At 33.3% G+C, this 26,023-nt stretch overlaps 1 protein-coding gene across 2 annotated transcripts in view; it reads right to left on the reverse strand.

Moving 5' to 3' along the window:
• Window positions 1–6,552: 6,552 nt before the first annotated feature.
• The window catches only part of CHIC2 (cysteine rich hydrophobic domain 2), a 47,738-nt gene continuing 28,267 nt past the window's right edge, over window positions 6,553–26,023 (reverse strand). The window contains exons 4-6 of one of the 2 annotated variants that reach the window (XM_067736007.1): window positions 11,351–11,407; window positions 11,125–11,184; window positions 6,553–7,968 (exon numbers count right to left, since the gene is read on the reverse strand). In XM_067736007.1, the coding sequence (XP_067592108.1) occupies window positions 7,918–7,968; window positions 11,125–11,184; window positions 11,351–11,407 (168 nt within the window). In that variant the 3' untranslated portion in view covers window positions 6,553–7,917. Of the gene's footprint in view, window positions 7,969–8,584; window positions 8,805–11,124; window positions 11,185–11,350; window positions 11,408–26,023 lie in introns of those variants that run through there. The other variant, XM_067736008.1, reaches the window with a different exon arrangement.

Here is a 26,023-nt window from a genome sequence, read left to right on the forward strand (position 1 = left end):
GTCAATGAGGTAATCTATGGTATGCCAGCTTGGGCTCCAAAAAGTGGGTGGTCTTTGCAGAGGGAGGTGCTCACTCACTCTACCTATGGCCGGAGCCAGTTCCTGCAGCTGGACCAAAGGCAGCCCACAGACTACACTCAGCACATTTCTTCATTTCTCACTTGAGTGCCCTTCTTTAGTTCCCTTTCAACTGCCCACTTTATATCGGCTTCATTACACCACCGCTCCATTTGTAATGTAAATTGGGAAACTCGGGGAAGTTTTTCTTTTGGCCTTGTCTATGGAAGAATACGGAGAGGTATTCAAAACGTATTAACACAAATCAATGGCACCAATAAAAGCAAAATCTCCTTAGCAACATAATCTTGATTGCAAAAGGAGAACTGAGAGCATTTAGCAGAACAGTGGCCCACATGGAATACGCATTTGTCTGGAAGAATCCAGCACAAAGCCTAAAAGAGAGATTTTGAAAAAATCCAAAATTAACTCACAGGGAACAGTTACTCTTTTTTTCAAAAGTACACAATTGGCTACATTAAATCTATCATGTGCTTTTGGCTCAGCAACATTGTATCACACCACTTTGCAAACTGAAATTACAACACTATGCATGCTTCACATGAGTTACAGGGTGTTTTTTGTTTGTTTTGTTTTTTGGACTTTTTTTTTTCCTTCGTTGATTTCTTTAGTAAAGCAAACAAAAAAGTCTCAAGAAATATTCATCTCACACACAATGTAAAGAAAACTGAATGGCTATCTAACAATATCTAAGACTGTAGGTACAAAAGGTTGGGCTATCTTTTGGGCTTTCTGTGATGGATTCTAAGATAGTAACTAATGCAAGCAGTAATGGCATTTTTGCTTAGGTCTCCACCTGTGAAAAGGGAAACTTAATATGCTTCTGAGAACCCTTGCATTTTTCTTGTCAGGATGAAAAGGAAAATAAGTAAAGGAATAAAAACTCAGAAAATAAGAAATTAATTCTTTTAAAACTACAATATTGAGATGACTCAAGGAAACAAAAAAAATTATCCACAAACACAAAATTTCCCTTAGTTTTTAAATGTTTCAAATAGACTCAATTGTCATTTTGCATTTTAACTCTAACAATCCAGGTGATGGAGGTTTAAAAGCATCTCTACTGCCTACTGCAGAAATGTCTTAGTGAATTTCTTAGTTATAATGTCTTAGTTATAATTACTTTATCTTAGAATTGTGTGTGTATATATTCACACACATACACTTTTTTCCATATATATGGAACTGTTTTTTTTAAAGGTTTGCAATGGAACCTGGGTCAATCAAGTAACATGAAAAAAATAAAAGTCTGTACGACAAATAGTCATTTGATACAATGCAACAGATAAACTTTAGCTAAATGCTAAATGTGTATATTTACAGGAATAGTGATTAGAATTATCTGCCTCCCCCTAAAAACTGAAAAACCAATGCTAAACCTTAATAGCTGTATTGGCTTTAAAAATTTAGGGACAACTTAAATAAGATCTTTGGAGGAAAAAAAGGTAATATGTAAGTTGTATTTTTTCCTCTTCTTTGTTCCAACTCTAAAGCAAGTTCATGAACACAATATAAAATTTTCTTTAATAAGTTTATTGCTCATAGTTCCTAAACTCATATTCATAATGTTAAATATTTTATTCCCAGATATTTGTAAAGGTCATGTCTACAGAAGAAATATGTGTATGTATATTCATTCACATGGTCATTTCAATAGACATTATTAAGTTTGGTCAATTTCTTTTAAAGTGATTTGATCTCTAAATTCCAGACTCCCTTTTCCAACTTCACCTAAATTGGCTTAAAATTTTATTTGACATATTATAGTCTTTAGAGACCAAATACTGTGAATTAGCCCATATTTCAGTTTTGAGCATGTAATCATGTGTTGAAGTCATGTGTTACAACAGACTCACTTAAGAACAATAAAAACTCAACTAGGCAAAGCAAGCAAGCAAAGTAAAAGTTAAAAACAAAACAAAACAAAAAATCCTGTAGCTCAAATTAGGTCTCCATTTGTTTACTAGAAAAACCATGTCAGTGAAGGTTTAATTTTGCAAGACTAAATATACTGCAACCTACACTGGAACAAAAACGAAGCCACCTTAAATACAGATTTCCTCACAATTATAAAAGCCAACAAATTTTTATCTAACCATAAGAAAAATCTCATCTTAACAAAAACAGATGATATTCATTTGACAATGGCTTTAATTTCTCAATAATGAAAGAAAAATATAATACACACCTTTAAAATTCAACTGCGTATTTTACCAAAATTGTATTCATTTATTTTTATGTTACTAGACTTAGCTGAATGTAATTAGAATTACCTGGAAGTATAATTAATAGGGACCTCTTGGGTCTGCATAACTGCTCATCCATCAAAAATTTCTGATGAATTATTGATATTTTATTTGTAAACTATTCCATGCTCATCAAGGACATAGGAACAAATTCCTAAAATCCTTTATTTGGTACTTTTTTAAATTGTCACACTTAAATTATAAAAAATAAATAGAAGAATACTGTACTCAAGGTAGCCTCCTATCTTCTCAAAGGACATTATATAGCAGAGGAAAACTCTATCTAGAACAATATTTTTCTTTTAAAAAATAATTTCCATTGTAATACATAAAGAAAGCTGTGCGCAGTTCTTGACCACTGCATAACTTTCCCCTTTGTAAACCAAACTGTAGGATAACAATGCAGTTATTTCTCTCCAACAGTAGATTTCAGCATATTGCTTTCCAAATCATGTCTACCTTGCTTTCCACTGCCAGTTTTACAATGCTTAACTCTTCTGAGAGGTCAAAATGTCACTAGCTCTAACAAATGTAAAAAGAAAGTGACTTTAAAGGGCTTCAATAACTTCAGTTAAAACAAACTCCTGTTTATGAAGACTTCATGGTAATGCAATGAGATTGCAGTAATTACCTAGTTAAACAAACTGCTATTGGAAAAAAAGGAAGAGATGGTGGTCTTTTATTTAGTACAAAAGGTGTCTTGAGGAACTAGAATGTGCTTTTCTTCTAAAACATTTTAAATCGATATAGCATTTATATTGAGAAGAACTGGAACCAGTTTTACTAAATTAAGAACCAGTAGGAAAAATAATGAGAGAGAAAAATCTGCAGTTTGAGGGTACATCATGGGCCAGTAGAGGAGAGCAGCCAGAACACCAACCTGTTACTTATCTTCTCTTGAAGGCTGGCTGACATTATGGTTCTTTAAAAAAAAAAAAAAAAAAAAAGGAATAGATAGCTTATCTGCCAAAATTAAGTATTACCTGGTATAGTTAGTTCACTGAACTATTTCTGAGATAAAGAGCTAAGAAAGCAATATACTGTCTATTTTGCATGAGGAGAAAAAAGTCAATTCTCAAATTCAGAGCACCATGTTTATGAAGTAAATGTTAAAAAACAAACCAAAAGAAAGGCGTAATTTTACTTTAATATTGGAGGTGTAACTATATTTTAAAAGGTCTTATTAGAAACTTTTCTCAAATATTATACTTAATGTTTACCTGACTTTTTAAACAAGCAAAGCATTACTATAAGTATATATAGGAAGTACTCACTCTCTTTCATTTTAAAAGCAAAATTTGATAATAACTCAAGTTTCTGCCGATATTGTAAATAAGTCAGAAAAGCTCCTCAGTCATTACTATTAAACATCTAGCTACTTAACTTCTATATAGGACTTAATAACAGCAAAATAAATGATTAAAAAATATGAGGTAGTCATAGTATCCTCCTTTTGTGGAAATGAAAAGCAAAGATGCCAAGTAACTTGATGATCTTGCAGAACATCAGAAATCAATTCAAAATCAGAATCAGCAATCTGAATTTCCGTTTTCATTACTGTCTATTAAGGCTACAAACAACCTCTGTTGTTTAAATTTACCATGGGCAGGTGGCAGGGGTAGGGGGGCTATTGCTCCCTCGAACAGAAACAAGTACACAAAATTATGACTAATAATGTAAACAATATTTAAGTTTCTCCTAAATTACTATCTAAAAATCTTTGTAAAAGTACAGACAAGGTAACTCAAGATTTAAAGACAAATCTCCTTCAAATCTCAATTTATATAAAAGGTATGATCCTAAAAACAACATAAAGTTGGCTATTATATCCATGGAAAATTAAGAGTTGTTTTATTTATTTTAAAAAGGGTATTTATTTAAACACAAATTATTATGGGATAACCAATATTTTGGTTTGGGATTGGTCTTGAGCCTATTCTTTCCACCTTAATACTAACATAAATCAACTTTCTTCAGAAATAGTGGTTTGAGAAGCCCCATATGCAACCATTCTATTACTCCCTTCCTGGAAAGTCCAGATTGATAGGGTCTATTGAAAAGGAAAACACCAATTGTACCACTGCACCAATTGGAAATTTAAGTTAAAAAATTCCCTTTTAAAAATGCAAGTACCACTTTAGCAGAATTCAGTGTGTCAGCCATTCATCACTTAATGTGACTGACTCACTTTAACTGGCTTTCTAAACACCTAGCTAAGAGTGCCAAAAAATTAACATTCTTACTGGGAGCTTTGGAGAAGGAAGACAGAAAGGCAATTCTGAACTATGTCCATGCCTGGGTGAAGACTCTGGACATCAGGAGGGCAGCAAAAGCACCCACAGTACTTCAGTGGGATAGGAGAAGGAAACAGAGTCCAGGACGAGATGCTGGAATTCAGTCAAAGACAGTTTCAAACACAAGGTACTTATGATTTAGTACTACTGACCAAGAGCTGAGCCAAAGCAAATATTTACAGTGAAACATCAGGCAAGCAGCTAATGGTTATAACTGTGAAGCAAATACCATAAAAGTTGAAACAGTCTATATACAAAATATTAAACCAGTGTAGTTTGAACTCATGCAACTATGGATCCAACTGTACATGTTACTATTTAATATCATTTTTTATAACCAAGATTGATATGGAATGCTGTCAAGATTTTATATACTGTTAGCCTGTGTCTATTAACATAAAGAAGCAATCAGAAGCTCTCTACATACAACACTGAAAATACAACCATGGAGAAAGTTGTTACAAAACTAGTTCTCTAGTAAGAAAAGGATATCATTGTTTACTAGTATTCAAGCTTGAACACTTGTTGATTTCAGGCCAAAATTACATGTTTATATTTTAAATGGATGAAACCTAGTCATTAAAAAGTCTTAAAAAATCATCTGATGACCATTTGATATAGGTGAAGTTGTGAGAGAGGGGCATATATACCTTAAAAGCTAAATGTGTCACTTCAGTTTTACTGTAGTCATTAGGTTTTGGACTACATATTTTAACTTAGGTATATAAAAGTCATGTACTAAAATATAATAAAGTTTGCAAAGTACATTATTTGATAAAGGAATGTTTCTACAAAGGGATACTGGACTAATTGTAAAATGCCAGTAATATATGAACAAAGATCATAAGTAAAATCTAAACATTAGATTTTCTGCTAATACCTTTCCTTGGCCAGTTTTACAAGTACTATGGTTCATGTCTCACAAACTTTAAGTCAGAAAACAGACACTAAAGATCATCATTTAAAACACTTTCTTTGGACTAATGTTCATATAACACAGGCATCTCTGACATTCCTAATTTCCAGTAACATGGGCACTTAAATTCATGATTCAAGAAAAGGTAAACCAGAGGGCTTACACTGGGGGGTACTAATGAAAACCCAAGCGTGAAAATCTAACTCCTCAAAGCATCACTGGCTTATGGTAATGCCACATACTAAGCATTGACAGCTCTTTTCTATATATTCATTAGAAGCATGAGTGCCCATTTCTAGGGAATCCTTAAGCAACTGACATGTTGATACTTCTCAATAAAATTAGGAAAGTTTTTAAAAATCCTATACTTAACATTATCAAGTATGAAAACTATCTTACTGTTAACAATATTCTTATGGGAATATAATAATGTCAAAATTACAATTTATAGAAGAATAATAGGAGAAAAAATTATGCCTAAATAGGTATAGTTCTTCCTATAAAGCTGATTAATATGGTGCTTTACAAATTTACAAACTTTTAGATTTGGAAAACTGTGTTGCATAGTCTACACAGTCATCATATTTTTCTGTTCTTTCGGAATCCTGAGGCAGAATTAGCATTCTCCATACAATAATCTGTCACAGGGAAACCAAAGAGGAATACTAGAGTTTCCGAACAGCATTACCTTTTAATCTGCACTACTTTAAGGTGACAGGACACACCCAAGACACAAGGTAAATAGAGTGAGAAGTGTATGAATCCTTTGTACTTTGAGCTTTTCATAGGAAAAGTGTTATATAAATTCAAGTTGGTGTTTTGGGAGGCAAAGGAAACAAATAAATCTCAGACCAAAAAAAAAAAAAAAAAAAATCCTAGTTTTTAAGACAGTTCCTAATGTCCAATATAGGATATAAGATACTGGCATTCAACTATCCAAATTTACATAGAATAATAGTACTTTGGAGAAATATAAATAAATACTTCTTAAAAATACAGGTACATAAATTAATGAAACTGGTATTTAAAAGATTTAATACAAGGAAAAAAAAGTATTATATAGTGGTACCAATTCTTAATACAAATTAAGCATAGTTTATATAATTTCAAAAGTTATTCACATTATTGCTCGATACCACAGTTGTACGGAACAAGTTCTTGACACACACAAAATTTGTATAATTTCAGGTTTATAAAAACAAAAATTTATACATAGGCCATTTAGAAATTTAGAAAGTTTTAAAATGCATGGAGATATGTACAACCAAAAGGAGAAAAAAATGTATGTCTGTACATATTTGAAAGAAACAAACTGATCTGACTCAAACTTGTATGTCACACTCCCAATCAAAAAAGTATACATAACTGGACTGAAAGCAAACTAGTGGACTAAAACGGTACTAAATATGCCCTTCATTTCTTAGTAATAATCTGTTTTAAATATTAATGGGGTATTAAACACCAGCTTACTTTAATTCTACAACTTTTGCTTTCTTTCAAAAACTTTTCAGAAACACATATCCATTCTACAACTGTGTTAGACTGGGACAAATATTTTCCTTAGAAATTTTTTAAAGGCGTATTTCTATACTTTTGTATACAAGATTTGATAAACAATAAAAAATAACCCAAATAAGGCCATTATTAATATCATCTTGATCAAAAATATACAGATTGTAATGCTACTATATTTTGTGATCCTGAGCTCTAGTAACCATTAGATGCATGCATACCATTCAGGGATTTGTCTATTCTAATGAAAATAATTTAATCCTGCCTTACTACTTTTGAAGACAGAAATACCTTCAAAACTTTTTGATACGTCTTCATAATGTTACAGATATTTCTGCTGTAAACAGAGCATTAGGAATTGTATGAGAAAATATGTTAGGGTTCAAAAAGCTATGAAAGAAAATTTACTATTTTAAAATAATGACAATAAATTTAAAAAGCAAGAAAATAATACAAAGAGGGTGCTTGCTAGAACAGATAAGTAGAGCCTTACAAAGGTCTTTTTCTATATTAAGGAATTAATAAATAAAGGACTGTGTGTACCTTGGTGGTAAAATAAAAAAGGCTGGCCACTTTTTATGCTAAGTTCAAATGTATTTTTTTGATAATACAAAAAAGTAATCCTTGAAAATCAGAATACATAACATAAAAGAGCACAATAACTTAAGTATTAAACATCTGTATGAAATAACTGTTGCAAAGTCTGACAAAAATGCACACTTAGAACATGCGGTTATTTAAAAAAACAAAAACGGAAAAAAACACCACACGATTCTGTAGAACCAATGTTATGTCACCACCAGGAGAGCACCAAGCAAGGCACCATTGGAAAGACAACATACTTGGAAAGTCTCTATAAATAAAGTAAATGCTAATCTGGTCGAAAAATCGGTGTCTTTGGTAAAAATTCTATGAGGATGACCTGTAGAAGGAGAAAAAAAAGTTTTAAAAAGATTTAAAAAAAATTTTATCTTAAAAAAAACTTCAGTTATATTCCATCACTTAAAATGATTTTGATAGTGCCTCTGACAGACAGAAGGAGAGTGCATGCATGAATGAATGAGAAAAGGAAGCTACCATTTACTGAGAACTAACTACATACCAAATGTTTCACACTATATGGATCTATTTAATCCCAACAATTTTCTGTGAGGCAAGTATTGTCATACTCATTTTATAGATGAGAAAACTGATGATCCGAGAAGTGTAACACCATGGATTGTGGAGTCAGTATTTGAACAAAGGACTGTCTTAACTCCAAAGCCTTGTCCTTTCTACTGCCCTATGGTGGCTGTAGCTGACCCAATATTCACTTCCTCGGGCTTCCTCCCTTTTACCTAGAGTTGTTCTCATTTTATTGTACCAGGATATGTGATCTCTAGAAAAAGAGTTGGTCGTCTTTCTCTTAATTTTTTAAAAACAGTCTTTCTTTTTAAGTTAGCAAAATTAAAGGTTAAAATTTGTTCCAAAAGACTTTTTACAAGAAAACTAAAGGAAAATCAACAAATACAAAACATAGTAACACAGAAAGACACAAGTTGACCAGAGTTGATTTTTATTCTAAACTTGGAACTGTCTTAAATTACAATCAATTCTTCCTCTTGTTCCAACTCTATATGGAATAGATGCTAAATGATGAACTCCTCACTCTTTTTCAGAAACTGTGTCTTGATATGACCTCCAGGTTTGGATACTCTTCTACATTTAGCCATCTGGGCCAGAAACCTTCATTTTCACTCTTCAGTTCTGGCTTTTGATCTGTCTCAATAAAGAAGGTATTTCTATACGTGGCTCCAAAACATTCCTCTCCTAGTTCACTTATCCTTTGGTGCCCCCTGGGCCACTCTCCTGACCTGTTATTTGCCTACAAAATGTTTATTAGCTTCCTATCCAGCTTTTTTATTTGAGCTAGATTCCTCTGTTTCTCAGTTTCCTCATCTATAAAATAAAGGGATTGGAGAGATGACAAGATTCTTTGTAGCTCTAAAATTTGATGATTAAATTACATTTTACAGTATATACTACATAATGAATAATAAAAGCTATCTTTGACTATACTTGAATTATTACCAGTTTTTAAAGAATATCTCTTACAAACTTTTCCCTTCAGAAGCCACACATAAAAATTAACCACTCGTCTCATTTCTTCTAGATCATACTGCTCTGCCGTATCTCAATAAAAAAAAGTTGGTACAAGTTGGTATTTTTCATAGATTTACTCCAATATTCAAAATATAATCGAGGAGAATTACTTCCCTTTAACTAACAAATGAAATTTCTGTAAGTTAAATAAAATCTGAGGTCAAATAGATATATATGGTAGATTATTTACTATCTTAACTTTTCAAAACTATTTTTAGGGGGTTTTTTAAATTATGTTTTTCCCCCATTCAACTATCACAAACATATACATACACATATACACACACACTCTCTCTCTCTCCAAGAAAACTTAGAAAAATACATTTTTTAAGCAATTTTTTTTAAACTACTCTTCTTAGTAGAGTGTTTATCTAAAAATTTATGATAATTAAAGGGAACTATTTTACAAACACAGCACATAAGTTCAGAATGTTTTGGAAGGTTAAATTATTTTGTTTTAATAATAGAACATCATAAAAATAAACATGAATATAATATGCATATTTTATGAATGAATGACATTCTTATAGTTCTATCTGGAAATAACAGTATTGGGAATAACTTTTATGTTTTTCTTTCCAAAGTAAATTTAGAAATGTGCAAAATAAATAAATAAATAAAAAGCTCCATTTTAAGCTTAGTGTTTGGGTTTATAAATATAGCAAATATTCTTTTCACAAAATCCTTTAAATCTCTTACATATCCATCCCTCCTCACAAAATACATAAACTCTCTCACCATCTATGATGAAAATATAAGACTAGCATATTCATAGGTCAATCTCAAAACAAGTTATTTGAATGTGCTTTTATTATTATAAAGAAGTATCGAGTGTCTTTTTATCATCATAAATTAACATGCTTAATATAATAGATAATGATAAAATCTACATTATTTGGTTCACTGAATAGAGATATTCTATGAAAGAAGAGACATTTTAAAGATATCTTTTATGTTCAAGGCTAGAAATGGGATTTGATTGTGCTAATGAAAGGGAAAATGCTACAGAGAAAAAAATTTTATGATAATTTCCAACTATTTCCAGTATCTAAGCACTGTTTTCATCAATCTTTTATACACATACACACACACACACACACACACAAAACCTATGATGTCTATACTATTTCAAAGAATAGACAAAATTTGTCAGAAATGATGTGTCAGTTAACTCTTCCTCAGATCTTTTTATTTTTGTATATTACCTTTCCATATTTAAAATAAAACACCCAAGCTCGAGGGAGAATAAAGATTCATAATTTTCTATAGTATTCTGAACTTTTCAAAAGGAGAAAAACTGTTCAAGTAAATCAAGCAGTCAGTAAATTAAATCCCATTCTAAGCTCTAAAATCATTGTATATACATGCCCATTAGACGTCGTTTAAAGAATAAACACAGGATGAGCAACATCTCATCTCCTGTTTACTTTTAAGATAATTTTTACAAAATAATATTCCAATAACACTTTAAAAGACTCTTTAAAGGCCACTGAGGTATGGGCAGTTAAAATCTATAAAGGCTAAAGGTTTCTTAAGCTCCAGCGGCTTGACTGAAAGGTTTTCTTCCATACTTGGAAATCTGATTAGCATTATATAAAAAAGCCATATCTGACTTGCTGCGTAACCAAAGTTGTGGTTATTCTTTATACAGCATCTAAAATTTCACACTCCATCAACACATGTTCAGCCTATTTTATCTTGGCAATTAATTTATTATTTTTCAGAACACAGTGAAGCCTTGTTTTCAAGTCATTCATAACTTTATAAATCAGTCTTGCACATGAAACCATGCATCTGTGAACCGTAGAAAATCCTTGCACTCAGGAGATTAAGCTCCTGACACCTTTGCTGATTAATAATCATGGAAAGAATAAGATCAGAAGCAAAATAAATGATCATTTAATAGAGAAACTCACAAAACAGCCCTTTAACTTACATATTCCATCATGTTATTCGTTTCACATTTCCTTTTGCTCAGTCTCCAGTGCAAGCACAGCTAGACAAGAAGGAGAGTAAAAGAAGAAAAATGAGCTCTATTTTATTGCAGCACACAGACTAACCCATTTGTCCACCTTTCATATTTTTAGTTCAACAAAAGCATCTGTTTCCATACTGTGCAATTCAGACCCCAACGGTACGAAGCTGCTCCCTGTGGTACTCACCTTGTGGTATAACCTATTGTTTTCCCATTCTAATAACTTCTCAATCGATCTTCGTGTCTGGAAGACAAATGAGAAAAAAGTTTACTCTTGACTGGTTTTAGAAAAACTTTGTTTTGCAGCTGCTTTTTGTGTGAAAAGGAAAGAGGTATAAGACAGTGACTGAGTATAGGGTGGTCTATAACACTATCAATATTCTAGCACTAAATTGTAGCCTGAACAGAAATAGTACTTTGTTTTGATAAAGATATGGTTTTGGTTTTTGGCATTGTATTTTTTAACTGTTTCGAACTTACTAGCCTCTGATTAAAACTATCAAAGTCTAAACAGCTAATGTTATCTACCAAATGACACAAATTTAAATCCCCATTTCTTTCAAAAATATTGTAATACTTAAGTAGTAAAACAAGAATACCTTAATATATATATATTTTAAAGCAAAGGTTATTTACACATTAGTTAACGAAATGAAAAGGGCCTTTATAGTAAATTTAAAAAGGAAATAATTAAAGGTTAATAAAAAAATCAATTTGCTAACAAATCAAACTAATTTTTACCTCATACTTAAAAATAACGTCCAAATTTAAGAGCTAGTTTATTATTCCACAGATAAAGATTTTCCAACAGAGGCAAAACTGCATTTAAACCAATCATTTTTGTTGGTTTTCAAACAAAACTGGTTTTACTTGAAAATCAAACTATTCAATACTACTGTTAAAGGAATCAACTAAGAAATTTATATTTAAGATCACTTGATTTTTGCAATATATACTATGCAGCATGAAATGTTTCTTGCTTGGGAGGAATAAAGGGGAGGATAATTCATGGTGCCAGGTGTTAGGATGAGACTGACACAGATGCAGGTGCAAACAGGACAGTGTTGCCACAAGAAGCAACTGCAACTTGCTGCAGCTGCAGCTTCATTCAGTCTCCAATCATTTTTGTTGGTTTTCAAACAAAATTGGTTTTATTTGAAAATCAAACTCTTTATTCAATACTACTGTAAAAGGAACCAACTAAGAAATTTATATTTAAGATCACTTGATTTTTGCAATATATACTATGCAGCATGAAATGTTTCTTGCTTAGGAGGAAAAAAGGGGAGGATAATTCATGGTGCCAGGTGTTAGGATGAGACTGACACAGATGCAGGTGCAAACAGGACAGTGTTGCCACAAGAAGCAACTGCAACTTGCTGCAGCTGCAGCTTCCTTGCAAGGAAAGGAGAAAAGCATACAGCTCCATTAATGTGGCACAACTAAATAAGTACTAATCATCAAATACGAAAATCTTCATGTCAAACAAGGATGAGCTAGGTGAAAAACTGTTAGGATCAAGCTGGTTTTGAATGTTACATAATAAAATGTTTAATATTTATTTAAAGTACCTACTATAATTTAGTTACCATATTACCTCTTAGCATGTTAAACATGCTAAAGACACCACAGTCACAGAGGTGCCAATTATAATTCATAACTACTACTTACTGCCTGACATTTTCTAAGCTTATGTCATAAAAATCAGAAAATCAACTAACTCCCTGGATAATAATATGCCAATGACTAATTTATTACATTACTTTTTTTGAACAGTTTTTTGGCAAGAATTTTAAAGGAAAAAAGTGCCCTTGTTAACAATGATCAGCAAACCTCACTTGTTTCTTTGTAAAGATAGCCTTTTAGAGGCAGCTCTCCTTTTAAATGAAAATAGGGCAGCAGTTATGGTCACACTTTTTGTTAATTTAGTTGCCAGTCAGCCCCAAATCAAAAGAAAATAAGGCTGCAGAGTGTAATTAACATTCAGTTCAGTCGTTTTGTCCCTTGTCTAGCCCCCAAGCTTTGTTAAAATTGCCATCTGAATGCTGAAGGCTGTAGGGAAATCGATTTGATTCTAATCGCACCATGAAAAGAACATGATCTAACTGCTTTCAGCCCTCCGTAAATCTGTACTAGGTCTTTAGCACAATGCAACTTCCAATTTAAAAAGCACTGAATGTCTCGTCAATGACTTTGTGAAGAAAAAAGAACAAGGAGCAGACATAAAAATTCCAATAGTTGTTTAAGCATTAAAGTTCATTTGCATCACAGCGAACCTGAAAAGGGCTGACCTCTCAAACCGCCTCTCAGGTCTATGAAGTTGTAGCCTTGACAAGCTCACATTGACAGAGCTCATTGACTCTGAAAGGCTACTCTATCAATGGTGAAAAATGGCAATAGGTTCTACTCTGAGCAGGCATCTGCCTGCCCACCCGCTGCTAAACCAATGGCAAAACCGATTCAAAACCTGAATCTACCTTGTAATCTTCCTTTCTAGGACCTTTTAATAATAGATTAAGATTACTATACAATTTGAGGTTTTACTTTTTACTGATGGTTTAAAAAGGGGGCAGGGGGTATGAAAGAAGTAAGGTGGGGAGAACAAGCTTTCCAAGTCTCTTGTTTCATATTAATGTATAAAAATTAAAAGGTTGACATTACAATCTGCAAATATTCATTACTCACAGAAAAAAGGGTAGTTACCCCAATCATCGTTTCATCACAAATTTAAACCCATACTATATTATAACAAGAACAAATCTCATTATGAATGGATCTCATGGTGTATATCATACATACACACACACATAAATTTAGAAACTTAAATATTTACTTTAAATAAATCAACTACCAGTATTTGAATAAAAGGTAATTATAAAGTATGAACCTTAAATTCCAAAATATTCATGTAGGAATTCTGAATTTATCCTTTGCCTCTAATTGAAAGTTTAATGACAAGGTTTGATGATATAATAATTATATCTTACAATATTTAAGAATTCTAAACCAAACAAACGGTGGTATGCCATATTCTAAGTAAGCATCTAAATATAAAATATTTTTACACACTTCACAGTCTGGAGTAATAGCTGTGAATTAACACCATCTAATCTTGCTATAAGACTTCTTTCCTGCTTGACAGGTGAAAAAAAAAGCACTTGCACGTGCAGCTTAATTAATCATTGCACTTGACATCTCAATGATTTACAGTGAGGAGCAGGTGAGAACATACAAAACCAGAAAGGAACCCTTCATCTGAGTGGAACATTTCTAGCACACTAAGGTGACAAGTATATAGATTGTAACAGTCATTAAAAAAAAAAAAGAAAGAAAAGAAAGAAAGAAAAGAAACTGTGCCACAAATTATTTGTTAGTAACAACAAAAGCTCAAATTAAATGGGGGAAAAAAAGCTTTAACTACTGAGAATGTTTAATACTTTGCAATTATTTTAGTTAACAAAATCAAAATATATTTTCACAATTAAATACAATACCAATTTGGCAGATATTGAAAAAAATATGACACTTCAGCATTTATAAAAGCTATTTAAAGCCTTTAAACATGAAAAGAAAGTACCTTATTATTGCAGTAATCTAGAAATAAAAGTTAAGAGTTTATGTCCACAGGGTTGTCAGATAGCTATTTCTAATGAAATATAAGATTTAACATTGCCTAACTCTGTGATTACTACTGGACAAACAAACTTAACCATATAAATATCTGTCCTTGATTTTTAAAAGTTTGTATCGATCACCAAATTCAACATAAATTAAAGCAAACTAATATGCATCAGAAAAAAAAACAATATGTATAAGGTCTGTCAACATGAAGTACCAAAAAAATATATCATCTTTCGGTATTCTAGGTCAGTGGATCTAAAAATAAGTCATCTTAATTTTCTTAAAAGAATTTGGTGCTTGTGAAAAGCACCAGACTGACAGTCATGGGAACTAAAAATCTTCTATTTAACTGAAAGAACAGGGGAAAGGGCAGTTCAGGCTTCAGTGCAAGCTTCCCTACAGTGGGCCTTAATCCTTTTCAGTGCTCACACCCTGGGGGCGAGAGGACAGGTTAGTGGTTCTTAACCAATGAATCCTCAGTCCTTCTGCATAAGATGATCAATAAGAAATCTAGTTTTATCATGGATTCTTATCCTTAATTAAAAGGACCAAGACCATCAACTCATACCATGTAATCAAAACAAGTTTTTTATGAGAATAACATCATGTCAACTAACCTGGTTGGGAAAAGGACTGCTCCAAGCATCTGGACTCCTACCCATCTCCCTCATCACAGAGCTCTCACTTTAACTTTTTTTTTAACACATTTCCTCATTTCAGCACCTTGCTAATTTTATTTTTCTCACTGGTGAACTAGTTCTAATATAGCTGTTCAGCAATGTTAAAGTAAAAAATAATAGAGGTTTAAAAACATCATTACAATTATAAATAGACTTATTTATTAAATAGACTCAACTTGAGTAGTAAGTAGTAATAACAGGAGGATAGAAATTTTGGCTTCTACTCCTTTGGTTCCTTTACATTTTTGGCAGAATTGTGGAAATAAGTCAAAACATGCCAACTGCAAAAGAGGTAAAATAGCCTGGATAATTCACATAAAAGGCTAATTAAATAATGATTAATCAACAATTAATATTAGGTATGATATAGCCCTATCAATTTCCAAAGAAGCATCTAGAGTAAGCTTACAATAGAAAAATACATATGAAACACCTAAATAAAGTTATGTTACTGCAATTGAAAATCAGGATTTCCTGAAAATTCAAATTTGACGTATCATTAGAAGAAACATTTTTGTAATTTTTTTCTAATATCATACTTTCTAAGGAATATGTTATTATTCCCTATAAACAAATTATGTGCCACTAGATATAAATAAGTCTTTCAGGACAGCAAGAAATCATTTAGCAAATCTTCAATGTATTACTTCTCTACTTTGTTACCACTATTACTTAACAGCATACTCATTACCAACGATTCATTTACTCACAATCAATTGTTTGAAAAAACGGTTTTTCAAAGAAGTAGTTTTCTAGAACTTGCTAATAAAATCAATAGAAATTTCACAGATTTTAAAGTACTTAAAACCAAAGGAAAAACGTTTAATGTGGAAGCTGTAACAAAATTTCTCTGAATTTTTCTCAAAGAAATGGCATTCTTATCAGTCTTTAGAACATAAGATGCTAAGATATGTTAACAAAATGTATAAATAGGGTAGCTCACTAATAACTATTTGTAAAAGTTCAACTACTTAAAATTAAAGCTTATTTGAACAGGATTTATTCATAACATCACAATGTTCAATGTCTTATTTAAAACAAGTTTTAGTTTTAAACTCCTACGTTTATAATGCATTAATTAAGCTTTAGCTAAAATAATGCTTTGAATGTATTCATAATTTTTTAAACTTTTAAGTATTTTCAAATAAAAACTATACTTATCTTTTGACATCTGTGCAAATTCAAATCATTAAAATAAGTGAAACAAAAATGTTCTTAGTTATAAGTCATTAGAAAGAAACCATACAAAATTTTAAATAATTATTTTAACTTAAGAGAAAATTACTTGATTCACCTCTGTCTGTTCTGGATTAATATAAATCTTATACTGCAGTTATGTGCAGAAAATTAAATGGCATATCTCAGTATTATGATACATGAAAACTCTATATTCACCAAAAGACAAACTAGAATATGATTAGATTCCTCAAAAGGATTTTTAAACAAATTCCCTTCCTGTACTTAAAGGCCGCTTTTAAAAATTTTATGTGAATACTAACTTTTAAGTAACCTAAACTAAATATCCACTAAAGTATATTCAGAACAATCCTTTTCATACTGTTTGTTAAAAGTACTATTTTTAGATGAAGATAAACTAAACAACTGCAAATATTTTGTGTATCAAAAGTGCCCTTTTAACTTAGTACTGAGCAGTGACTTACAGGTACTAATCTTAAACAAGGTATGCTTAAATACAATTTAATCAAGAGTATATGACTAGGGCTTCCCTGGTGGCGCAGTGGTTAAGAATCCACCTGCCAATGCTGGGGACATGGGTTCGAGCCCTGGTCCGGGAAGATCCCACATGCCTCGGAGCAACTAAGTCCACATGCCTCGGAGCAACTAAGCCCGTGCACCACAACTACCGAGCCTGCGCTCTAGAGCCCGCGAGCCACAACTACTGAAGCCCGAGAGCCTACAGCCCGTGCTCCACAACAAGAGAAGCCACCGCAGTGAGAAGCCCTCACACCCCAATGAAGAGTAGCCCCCACTCGCCGCAACTAGAGAAAGCCCATATGCAGCAAGAAGACCCAACACAGCCAAAAATAAATAAATTTATATTAAAAAAAAGAGTGTATGACTAGGCTTGTGGTTCTTAACTTTTTAAGGTTACTCTGACTACCTTGTGAATGATGAAAAAAGCATTTATGCATCAATATGTAAAATGTTGCACACAATTTTAAGGGGTTATCCACAAACCTCTGATAACTTTTCAGAAAATACTGATAACATATCAAAAAACTAAAACTGAGTTTCAACTGACAGCAGAAAATTAGAAAAATTATTCATAAGACAAATGAATTTCACTAAGCTAATAGAGTCAAATGTATTACTATCAGGGATTTTTAAAATCTATATAACTACACAAGGAAGAATCACTGGCTAGAACCAACAGGTGGGGTTAAAAAAAAATTACTGCTGATTAATTATAATGGACAACTGGAGAAACAGAAACAAAAAAGGAGTAAGGAATAGTATTTGTTGATCCTCACTTTGGATGTGACCCCATGCCATGTGTCTTCCCTTTGTTACCTTATTTAATCTTCACAATAAACCTAGAAGGCAGCTTGTATAACTTTTATTTTACATATGAAAACTGTGTCTTAGTGGGGTTAAGAAATTTAAAGCTACACTAGGAAATGGTGGAGCTGCGATTTGAAACCGGGATTGTATGGCTTTCAACATCATGCTCTCTCCATTATTCAACGAACTATGAATTTGTCAAGAATTTGTAACTTGTTGAATAACATGTCTATGACACGCAAGGTATCTTAAGCCACTAACTAGGCTATCGGCCTTGAACAGCCAACCTAATCTAAAACTAAATTTTCTCCAGCTCTAAGGTCTAGAAGTACTCATTCTACTTTATTCTTAAGTCTCAATGAGATTTATCCAAAATGTATTTTGTTTTTGTTTATATCTTGCTTTGTGCAACAAAACATGAATTGAGGTATATTATTATTTTATAGATTAAGTACACAGGCTTAAAGAAGTTAAATAGTTTGCCCAAGGTCACACAGCCAGTAAGGGTAATGACAGGATTCAAACTCAGATCTCTAAACTTTAAACCCAACATTCTTTTTACTTGGGATCAGCAAGCATAACTATTTTTACTTGCAACTGAATTAAGAGACATCAATTTATAAATCCTCCCAATCAAGGCACAAACATAAAATGAATACAACGTCCTTAAAATACGATTTCTTCAATTCCAAACACGAAGAAATTTCAAACAAAATGTTAAAAAACAAGAGAGTGATAATCACACCATTCTTTCCTTCCCCACATGCAAAGAACAGCATAATCTTTATGTAAAGTCAAGGTAACTAGAGACTTATATTTCTGTGTAGGATGTCAAACTCAAGCCAACACTCCCATCACAAATAGAAACGGATAAACTGAAGAAGAAAAAAACCCCATTATTTTTAAAACATCAGAAAATTCTGGAAGCAACAAGGACTAGATGAAATAAAATCCAGTGAAGGAAAGAGCGCTTTCTAAATCATTTGATGATTATGTACTGGCCATTTTCTTTCTTTGTTGATTAGAGAGGTCAGCTGAGGATTAGGCTTGGCACCAGTGGGACTCTACTAGGGAAAAGGGAAATCAACAGAGCTTTTGTAGGTTGTACAGCCTGGCCCAATGGACTGGAAATTAGATGTACCCTAAAATGCAAAGCCAGTTTTCCCTAGAGATACTACTGAATTCTGGGGCAGCATGGAAGGATGGGGGACCAAGACAAAAAGGCAGAGAAAAATTACTCATAGTCTCCTAGTATTTAGGAGACAAAATTCTGCTAGATGGAGGAGGATCTGCAACAAACTCATGATTGGTCTCCCCCTCAAAACACCTGAACCTGCATAAGATGGAAAGCTAAACTCAAAATATCCAAAGGATACAACCTCCTGAGGAGAGGAGACAAAGACCTGCCAGGCCTCAATCAAAAGTCTGAAAGGGTCATACCCAAGAAATAGAAAACCAGAGATGGACTGAATCTACTAAACTTGCAACCCAGCCCAACCCACCTCAATCTCTCATTAGATCAAAGTGATCGTTCTCCTCAAGCTATCTGCCTAATACAGAACAGATGGGACCCTTGATTTTGGAAGATTTTTTCTGGAGTTTCTACTTCATTCTGTTTATAACATCTACCATAAAATTTAAAACTTTAAGAGTCAGGAAAAAATGACCAATAATCAAAAGAAAAAACCCACAGAAACAGATCCACAGATAATCCAAGTATTGGTATTAGCTGACAGGAATTTAAATTAACTATGATTAGTATGTTCAATTAAATAGAGGGAAAAGACGGACAAAATGGGTGAAAAGATGAAGAATTTCAAAAGAGGACTAGCCTCTATAAAAACATCAAATGGACCTTCTAGAACTCAAAAATACACCATCTGAAATTAAGAACTCATGGCATGGGGTAACAGCAGACTGGACACTGAAGAAGGTGAGCAAATCTTTCTATAAACCACCACACCAATACTATGTTCTAAATATTCAGAGGGAACTGAATGTCAGCCAGCTCTAGGCAAAACACATTTTAAAGGAGTCGAACACATCTTTAAAGTCCCAGTGCAATCTCTGCACATTTAAGACTCAAAGTTTACACTTCTTTCTTGCATATCTTCTTTCATAATGAGAATTTAATTTAGTAACATGTTTTTACTCCAGCTAAAAACAAATCATCAGTGCCATTCACACTAACGGAAGTAATTTATTTAGTTTATGTAAGAATCAGTTTTCTAAGTTTCACGCCTAAAGTATTCTTTAAAATGAAACAGCAATAAATATATTCTTCTGGTCCTAAGAAATTTTTTACATGAGATCCCTTTTCCACAGCAATTGAAGTAAGATTTGAAAGAGGTTAAACCTATTTATCCTTATAATGTGGGAGATACTAAAGAAGAGGCAAGAAACTGCAAATTGAACACTTAAGGATAGATGGGTGTTAGAATACCGGACTCTACCTTCAGTGCAAGTCCCTGTCCCCCCTACTTTGCATTAACTCCTTACATGACATTCTCAGTCTCTCTAAGAGTAAATACACAAGTTTTAAGGAAGGGTGTAATATTATAAAAAGAAAAAACTTTACCAGAAATAATGTGTACTTATTTATTAGGGAGTGAGACCCTGATAATTTTTCAAAGACAGGGATGTTGATTTTTGTTTTTATAAAAGTAAAATAGAAGCAAAAGCAATGTATCAACTCTTAGTTGTCCAACTGGAACTTTGTATAAAATCTGATTAAAATATACTGTTTTCCTGCATCTTTACCTCCTTTATGGCCTCCTTCCTTTACTGTTAGTTTGTATTTTCAAGAAATACAAATTTGTTTATGGGCTTCCCTGGTGGCGCAGTGGTTGGGAGTCCGCCTGCCGATGCAGGGGACACGGGTTCGTGGCCCGGCCCGGGAAGATCCCACATGCCGCGGAGTGGCTGGGCCCATGAGCCATGGCCGCTGAGCCTGCGCGTCCGGAGCCTGTGCTCCGCAACGGGAGAGGCCACAGCAGTGAGAGGCCCACGTACCACACACACACACAAAAATACAAATTTGTTTAAATATTAGGGAAAAAATAATTGGAAAGCTAAATCTGCTGAAAAACTAAAGTACTGCAAAAGCTAATATAAAATGCTTGAACACTGTTACCATTTATAAATCAACTGGATAAACTTACAACACTCAATGGGCCTGAATCTCCTATCTTGTGAAATAATGATCTTTTAAGCTTCTTCCAAACCTCTAAAATCCCCCTGCTTCCAGGTATAAAATTAAATTATGATAAGTAATAAAAAACAGCTTGATTTTGTATCCTTATCAAAGAGTGAAAAAAAAGCATATCTGAGGCTTTACGCCTGGGGTTCAAATTATGGCCTAGCTTTGTAGACTGTGGGATCTCAAACAGATTACTTAACTTCTGAGCCTCAGTTTTCTCATCCTTAAAATAGGAATAATATGAATGCCTACTCTTGGAATTTGGGGAAGACTGAATGACACAGTACAAGTAAATTGATTAACTCAATGACCCTGGCATAAAGTGAACACTCAAGATTAGAAGAGAATGTTTGGGTTTTGCAATATATATGTGTATCAGATCATCATGTTATACACTTTAAACTTATGCAATGTTATGTGTCAATTACATCTCAGTAAAGCTGGGGGTGGGGGAAGAATGCATGGGGTAGATCTTACATTAAATGTTCTTGTCACACATACATACACAAAAAAAGAGGGAGGAAAGGAGTGAATTATTAGAGGTGATGGTTGGGTTTACAGCACCGCTTATAATGTTGGTTTCACAGATGTATACTTATCTTGAACATATGAAAGCCCTTATAAATATGTTATATTTATAGAAATAAAGCAATTGGATAGCATTCGTTAAAAAAAAGTTAGCACTGGTTTTCCTATACTTTCAATTAATAATAATGATTGTCATAAGACTACATTTAACTCATCATCTCTTTTGTTTACCAGAAACTTTTCAAGATCGCCCTTCACTAAAATTTCATTATGATGTTTTTAAGTTTGTTTTGCTTTCATTACCTGAAACATGTTAGCATTTTTCTTCATCTAATTCTTCATCCAAAGGTTCACTGACATTCTCATCTTATGATTCAGAGTTACTGAATACACATGCTCAAATCCCAAACACAGAGTAAATTAGAGTTCTAAAAGTTTTGGGTAACTTTTAATACTGTTAGTATAACTGAGTAAGTATACTTCAAATTCCTCTCATATACAAATATTTGCAGCTCTTTGGTTATGACTGTCCTAGGTTCACTTTCCCTTGAATTTTTTTAAGTCTTACAAGGCTGCATTCTCACTCAAAACCCTCTACTCTTGACCTCTTCCATTTGGATTTTCCACCCCTTCTATACCCCAACCAAAGTGACTCACAATTATTGGATAACTAAACTTGAGGTTGAGAGAAAAGATATCTAGAAGTAAATCTAAGCATAATACAACTTAAAGTAAAACAGATGAGATACAGGCCTTTTTTTTTTTAATCAAAGTTTCAAAACTAAATAGCAATTATCCAAAAAAAACTCAGAGAAGCCAAAAAAGTAAAAGGAAAACTAAAAAAAAACAAAGAAAGAAAATATTTTACTAAAATGTTCAATCTTTAGATTTGAAATAAAAATCAATATTGAGAACTTCTTTACTTAGAGCTTGGAAATAGCGATGTTTTGTAGACCTACACAGCTCAATTTTCAAAGGATTATAGATTTTTAGGGCTGGAGAGTACCTAGAGAGATCAGTCAGCCTCTCTTCTTCTGAAATTAAAAGAAAAAGAAGATGTGGGGGGGATGGTGGTGAAAGTCCAGTCTCAGAGAGGTTTTAAGCGACTCTCTCAAAGTCACTCAGCTTCAAACACTAATTTACTATTGTTTATACTTTATCACACTGCTCCTGCAGAAAAAAAAAAATGTTATTTACTCTAAAAGACAAGATGCTTTTATTTACTTAGGAATATTATTTTGAATAGTGAGGACTATATCTTCTGAAATGTTACGTTCTTACTACTCACAAATTTCAAAAGCCAAAAGGTACATTCATTCAGCAAATACTTATTGAACATAAAGTAGACGAGAGGCACTGTGAGAGGCACTGGGGATATAGTAGTTAGCAAGACAGACACTGGGAAGAATAATAAAATGATATTAATAGCAACTGCCATTAACTAAGCACACACTATAGCCAAAATGCTATACTAAGTACCCTACATGCACTTGCTCTAATTTTTAAAACAACACTGCAAAGAAGAGATTAACGCCATCTTAGAGAGGTAAAAACTGAGGTTTAGAGAGAGTGAACTGATCAGTCATTCTGAGTAAGTACCACTTTCCAAACCAGTTCCTCTAGCACCAAAGTGCAGGTCCCAGCTACCACATGTTGCAGCCTATTTCCCTATTCCTAAAGAAATGATTCCCTGATACAGGACAACATACAAATAAAAGTATAAAGGGAATGGAAATATACACTATTTACAACAAATCCATACAGAGAGCACTTTTAGAAAGCCACACAATTTTGGTCATCATATGTAAGAGAGAGATTAAAGCACTAAAAAAAGGAGGTAAGACAACTCATTAGATTAAGAAATTGGTGTATAGGGCTTCCCTGGTGCCGCAGTGGTTGAGAGTCCGCCTGCCGATACAGGGGACGCGGGTTCGTGTCCCGGTCTGGGAAGATCCCACATGCTGCGGAGCGGCTGGGCCCGTGAGCCATGGCCGCTGAGCCTGTGCGTCCGGAGCCTGTACTCCGCAACGGGAAAGGCCACAACAGTGAGAGGCCCGCGTACTGCGGAAAAAAAAAAAAAAAAAAAAAGAAATTGGTGTATAAACATTCTAAAACTTAAGAGTTCTTCAGTCAGAAAGGATAATGGTTGAGAGCATATATAAACAAAGTCTATAAAACCACTAAATGTGGGATATTTTATATATATATGCAAAATCTTAGAAGACTGAAACTAATAGTTACTTTAGGATGGAAAACAAGCTAAAACAAAAAATACTGTAACACAACGTACAGTAAAATTATGAAACTTGTTTCCTCAATAAATAAGCCAGGCTGAAAGAAAAACAAGTCATAAAGAGTTTACTTACTTAGACATCAATTTTCAAAACTATAATATTACAATTAAGGCACAATCAAAAAGCAAAGTATAATCACAAGTATCAATGAAAATAAGCTTTTGCAAAGTAAAGGTCATAAGATCTATTTAATGAAGCTGAAGCATTTTATTTGCTTGTAAGCTCCTCAAGCTCTTACAAAGAACAGCAAAAGGCTGAGGTTTTCTGCTTTATTGTCTTCCAAGCACTTATCACTATCTGTAATTACCTCATTGCTTTCTGTCTACTTTTTAAGTCTACAACAGGAAACATATAACCTCTAAACAGTATCTAAACAGCAGCTTAAACAGTACCAAGTCCACAGTGCAGCTTTAGAAATATTAATTGAATTAATGAATAAGTAACTTCCAGAGAATGGCATACTAGCAGCATAAAGAAGTGGTAGCTAAAACCAGCAATTTCATAAGACACATATGCTTATATTCTAAGAGTATCAACTTTATTCAATAAGTCATTTTAAACATTTTCTATTAAAACAAATATATGTTATGTAATAGAATGTAAAATTCAGATGAGTGTCTGAGATGTAACACAAGACTTCAAACATATTTTGTGATTGCAGGTGGCTACCTCATATTTCTAGACCCTAAGGACATATATTTATTGTCTTTTGTTATTAGAGCTACCTCATGAAAAACATGACAAGTACTTACAAACTTACTATCTCTGCACTCATCTAGCCAATTCTCCAAATAGACTACATGCTCTTTGAGTATAGCGTTAATATAAATCTTTCAATCCGCAGCACAGTAGTTATTTGTCAAAACACTTCTATAGAAAGAGGACATTCAGACTTTCATTTTCAGCGACGATGCAGCAATAGGCACCAGATTTACCCTCTGGCCTGAAACCACCAAAACAAACAAACAAAAACCCAAAATACCCCTCAAAGCATATGAAACTGTTTTCAAGACAATGGACAACAGACAAGGAAAGACCAGAATTCCTGGGAGACAGAGACAAATGAGAAAGGCCCTATGCTTTCCCATGATTACTGATGTCAGAGAGCTTCCAGGCCACAGTGAATGGAGGGAGAGCCCAGACAAAGCCGGCAACTCCGAGTTAAGGAGACTGAGCTGAGAATCTGAGGAAACCAAGGCAGCTAGAAGCCACAGAACAGAGTACCAGAGAGGAAAGTGCTGCAAAGAACTCCAAAGATCTGCAGATAGTCTCTACTGAGTATCAAGGTGAGTGCTGAGCAGCACACATGGGTAAGGAAACTACCAAAGGTAGAGCAAAGAACTACTAGAAAGGATTACAGGAAGAGTATCCCAAACTGACAAATATCCAGCACAAAGCCTCTTTCCATGAGCCATACTAGAGAACATCACAATTAACAAGCTACTGAGTAAAGTAACCAGGAAGGTCTTGCCTCACTAGTGCTCAGCCCTAGACTAAACACTGCTCTGGTTCCTCGAGAAGTTAAGCACAAACTGTGATATATATGCATAATGGGATATTATTCAACCATAAAAAAGAATGGAGAATTGATACACATTACAACACAGAGGAACCTTGATGAGTGCTCCTAAAATTTAAGGAAAAAATAATGCATATTCTGCACAAACTCATCCAGAAAACTAAAGAGGAGGGAACACTTCCCAACTCATTTTGTGAGGCTATCACTACCCCAATGCCAAAATCAGACATTACCAGAAAAGACTACAGAAAAATATCCCTCATGAACACAGATATAAGACTTCTAAACAAACTTATAGTCTATCAAATCCAACAAAAATATTAAAAGAAAAATAGACCAAGTGAGGTTCATTCCAGGAATGCAAGGTTGGTTTAACATCCAAAAATCCAATCAATTCCACATATTTCTAAACTAAAAACGAAAAACCATATAACCACTCTAAAGAAGCAGAAAAGGTATCTGACAAAATCCACCATCTATTCCTGATAAAAACTCT

This window comes from Pseudorca crassidens, chromosome 4, assembly GCF_039906515.1.
Source record: "Pseudorca crassidens isolate mPseCra1 chromosome 4, mPseCra1.hap1, whole genome shotgun sequence".
In the NCBI taxonomy this organism is placed as follows: domain Eukaryota; kingdom Metazoa; phylum Chordata; class Mammalia; order Artiodactyla; family Delphinidae; genus Pseudorca; species Pseudorca crassidens.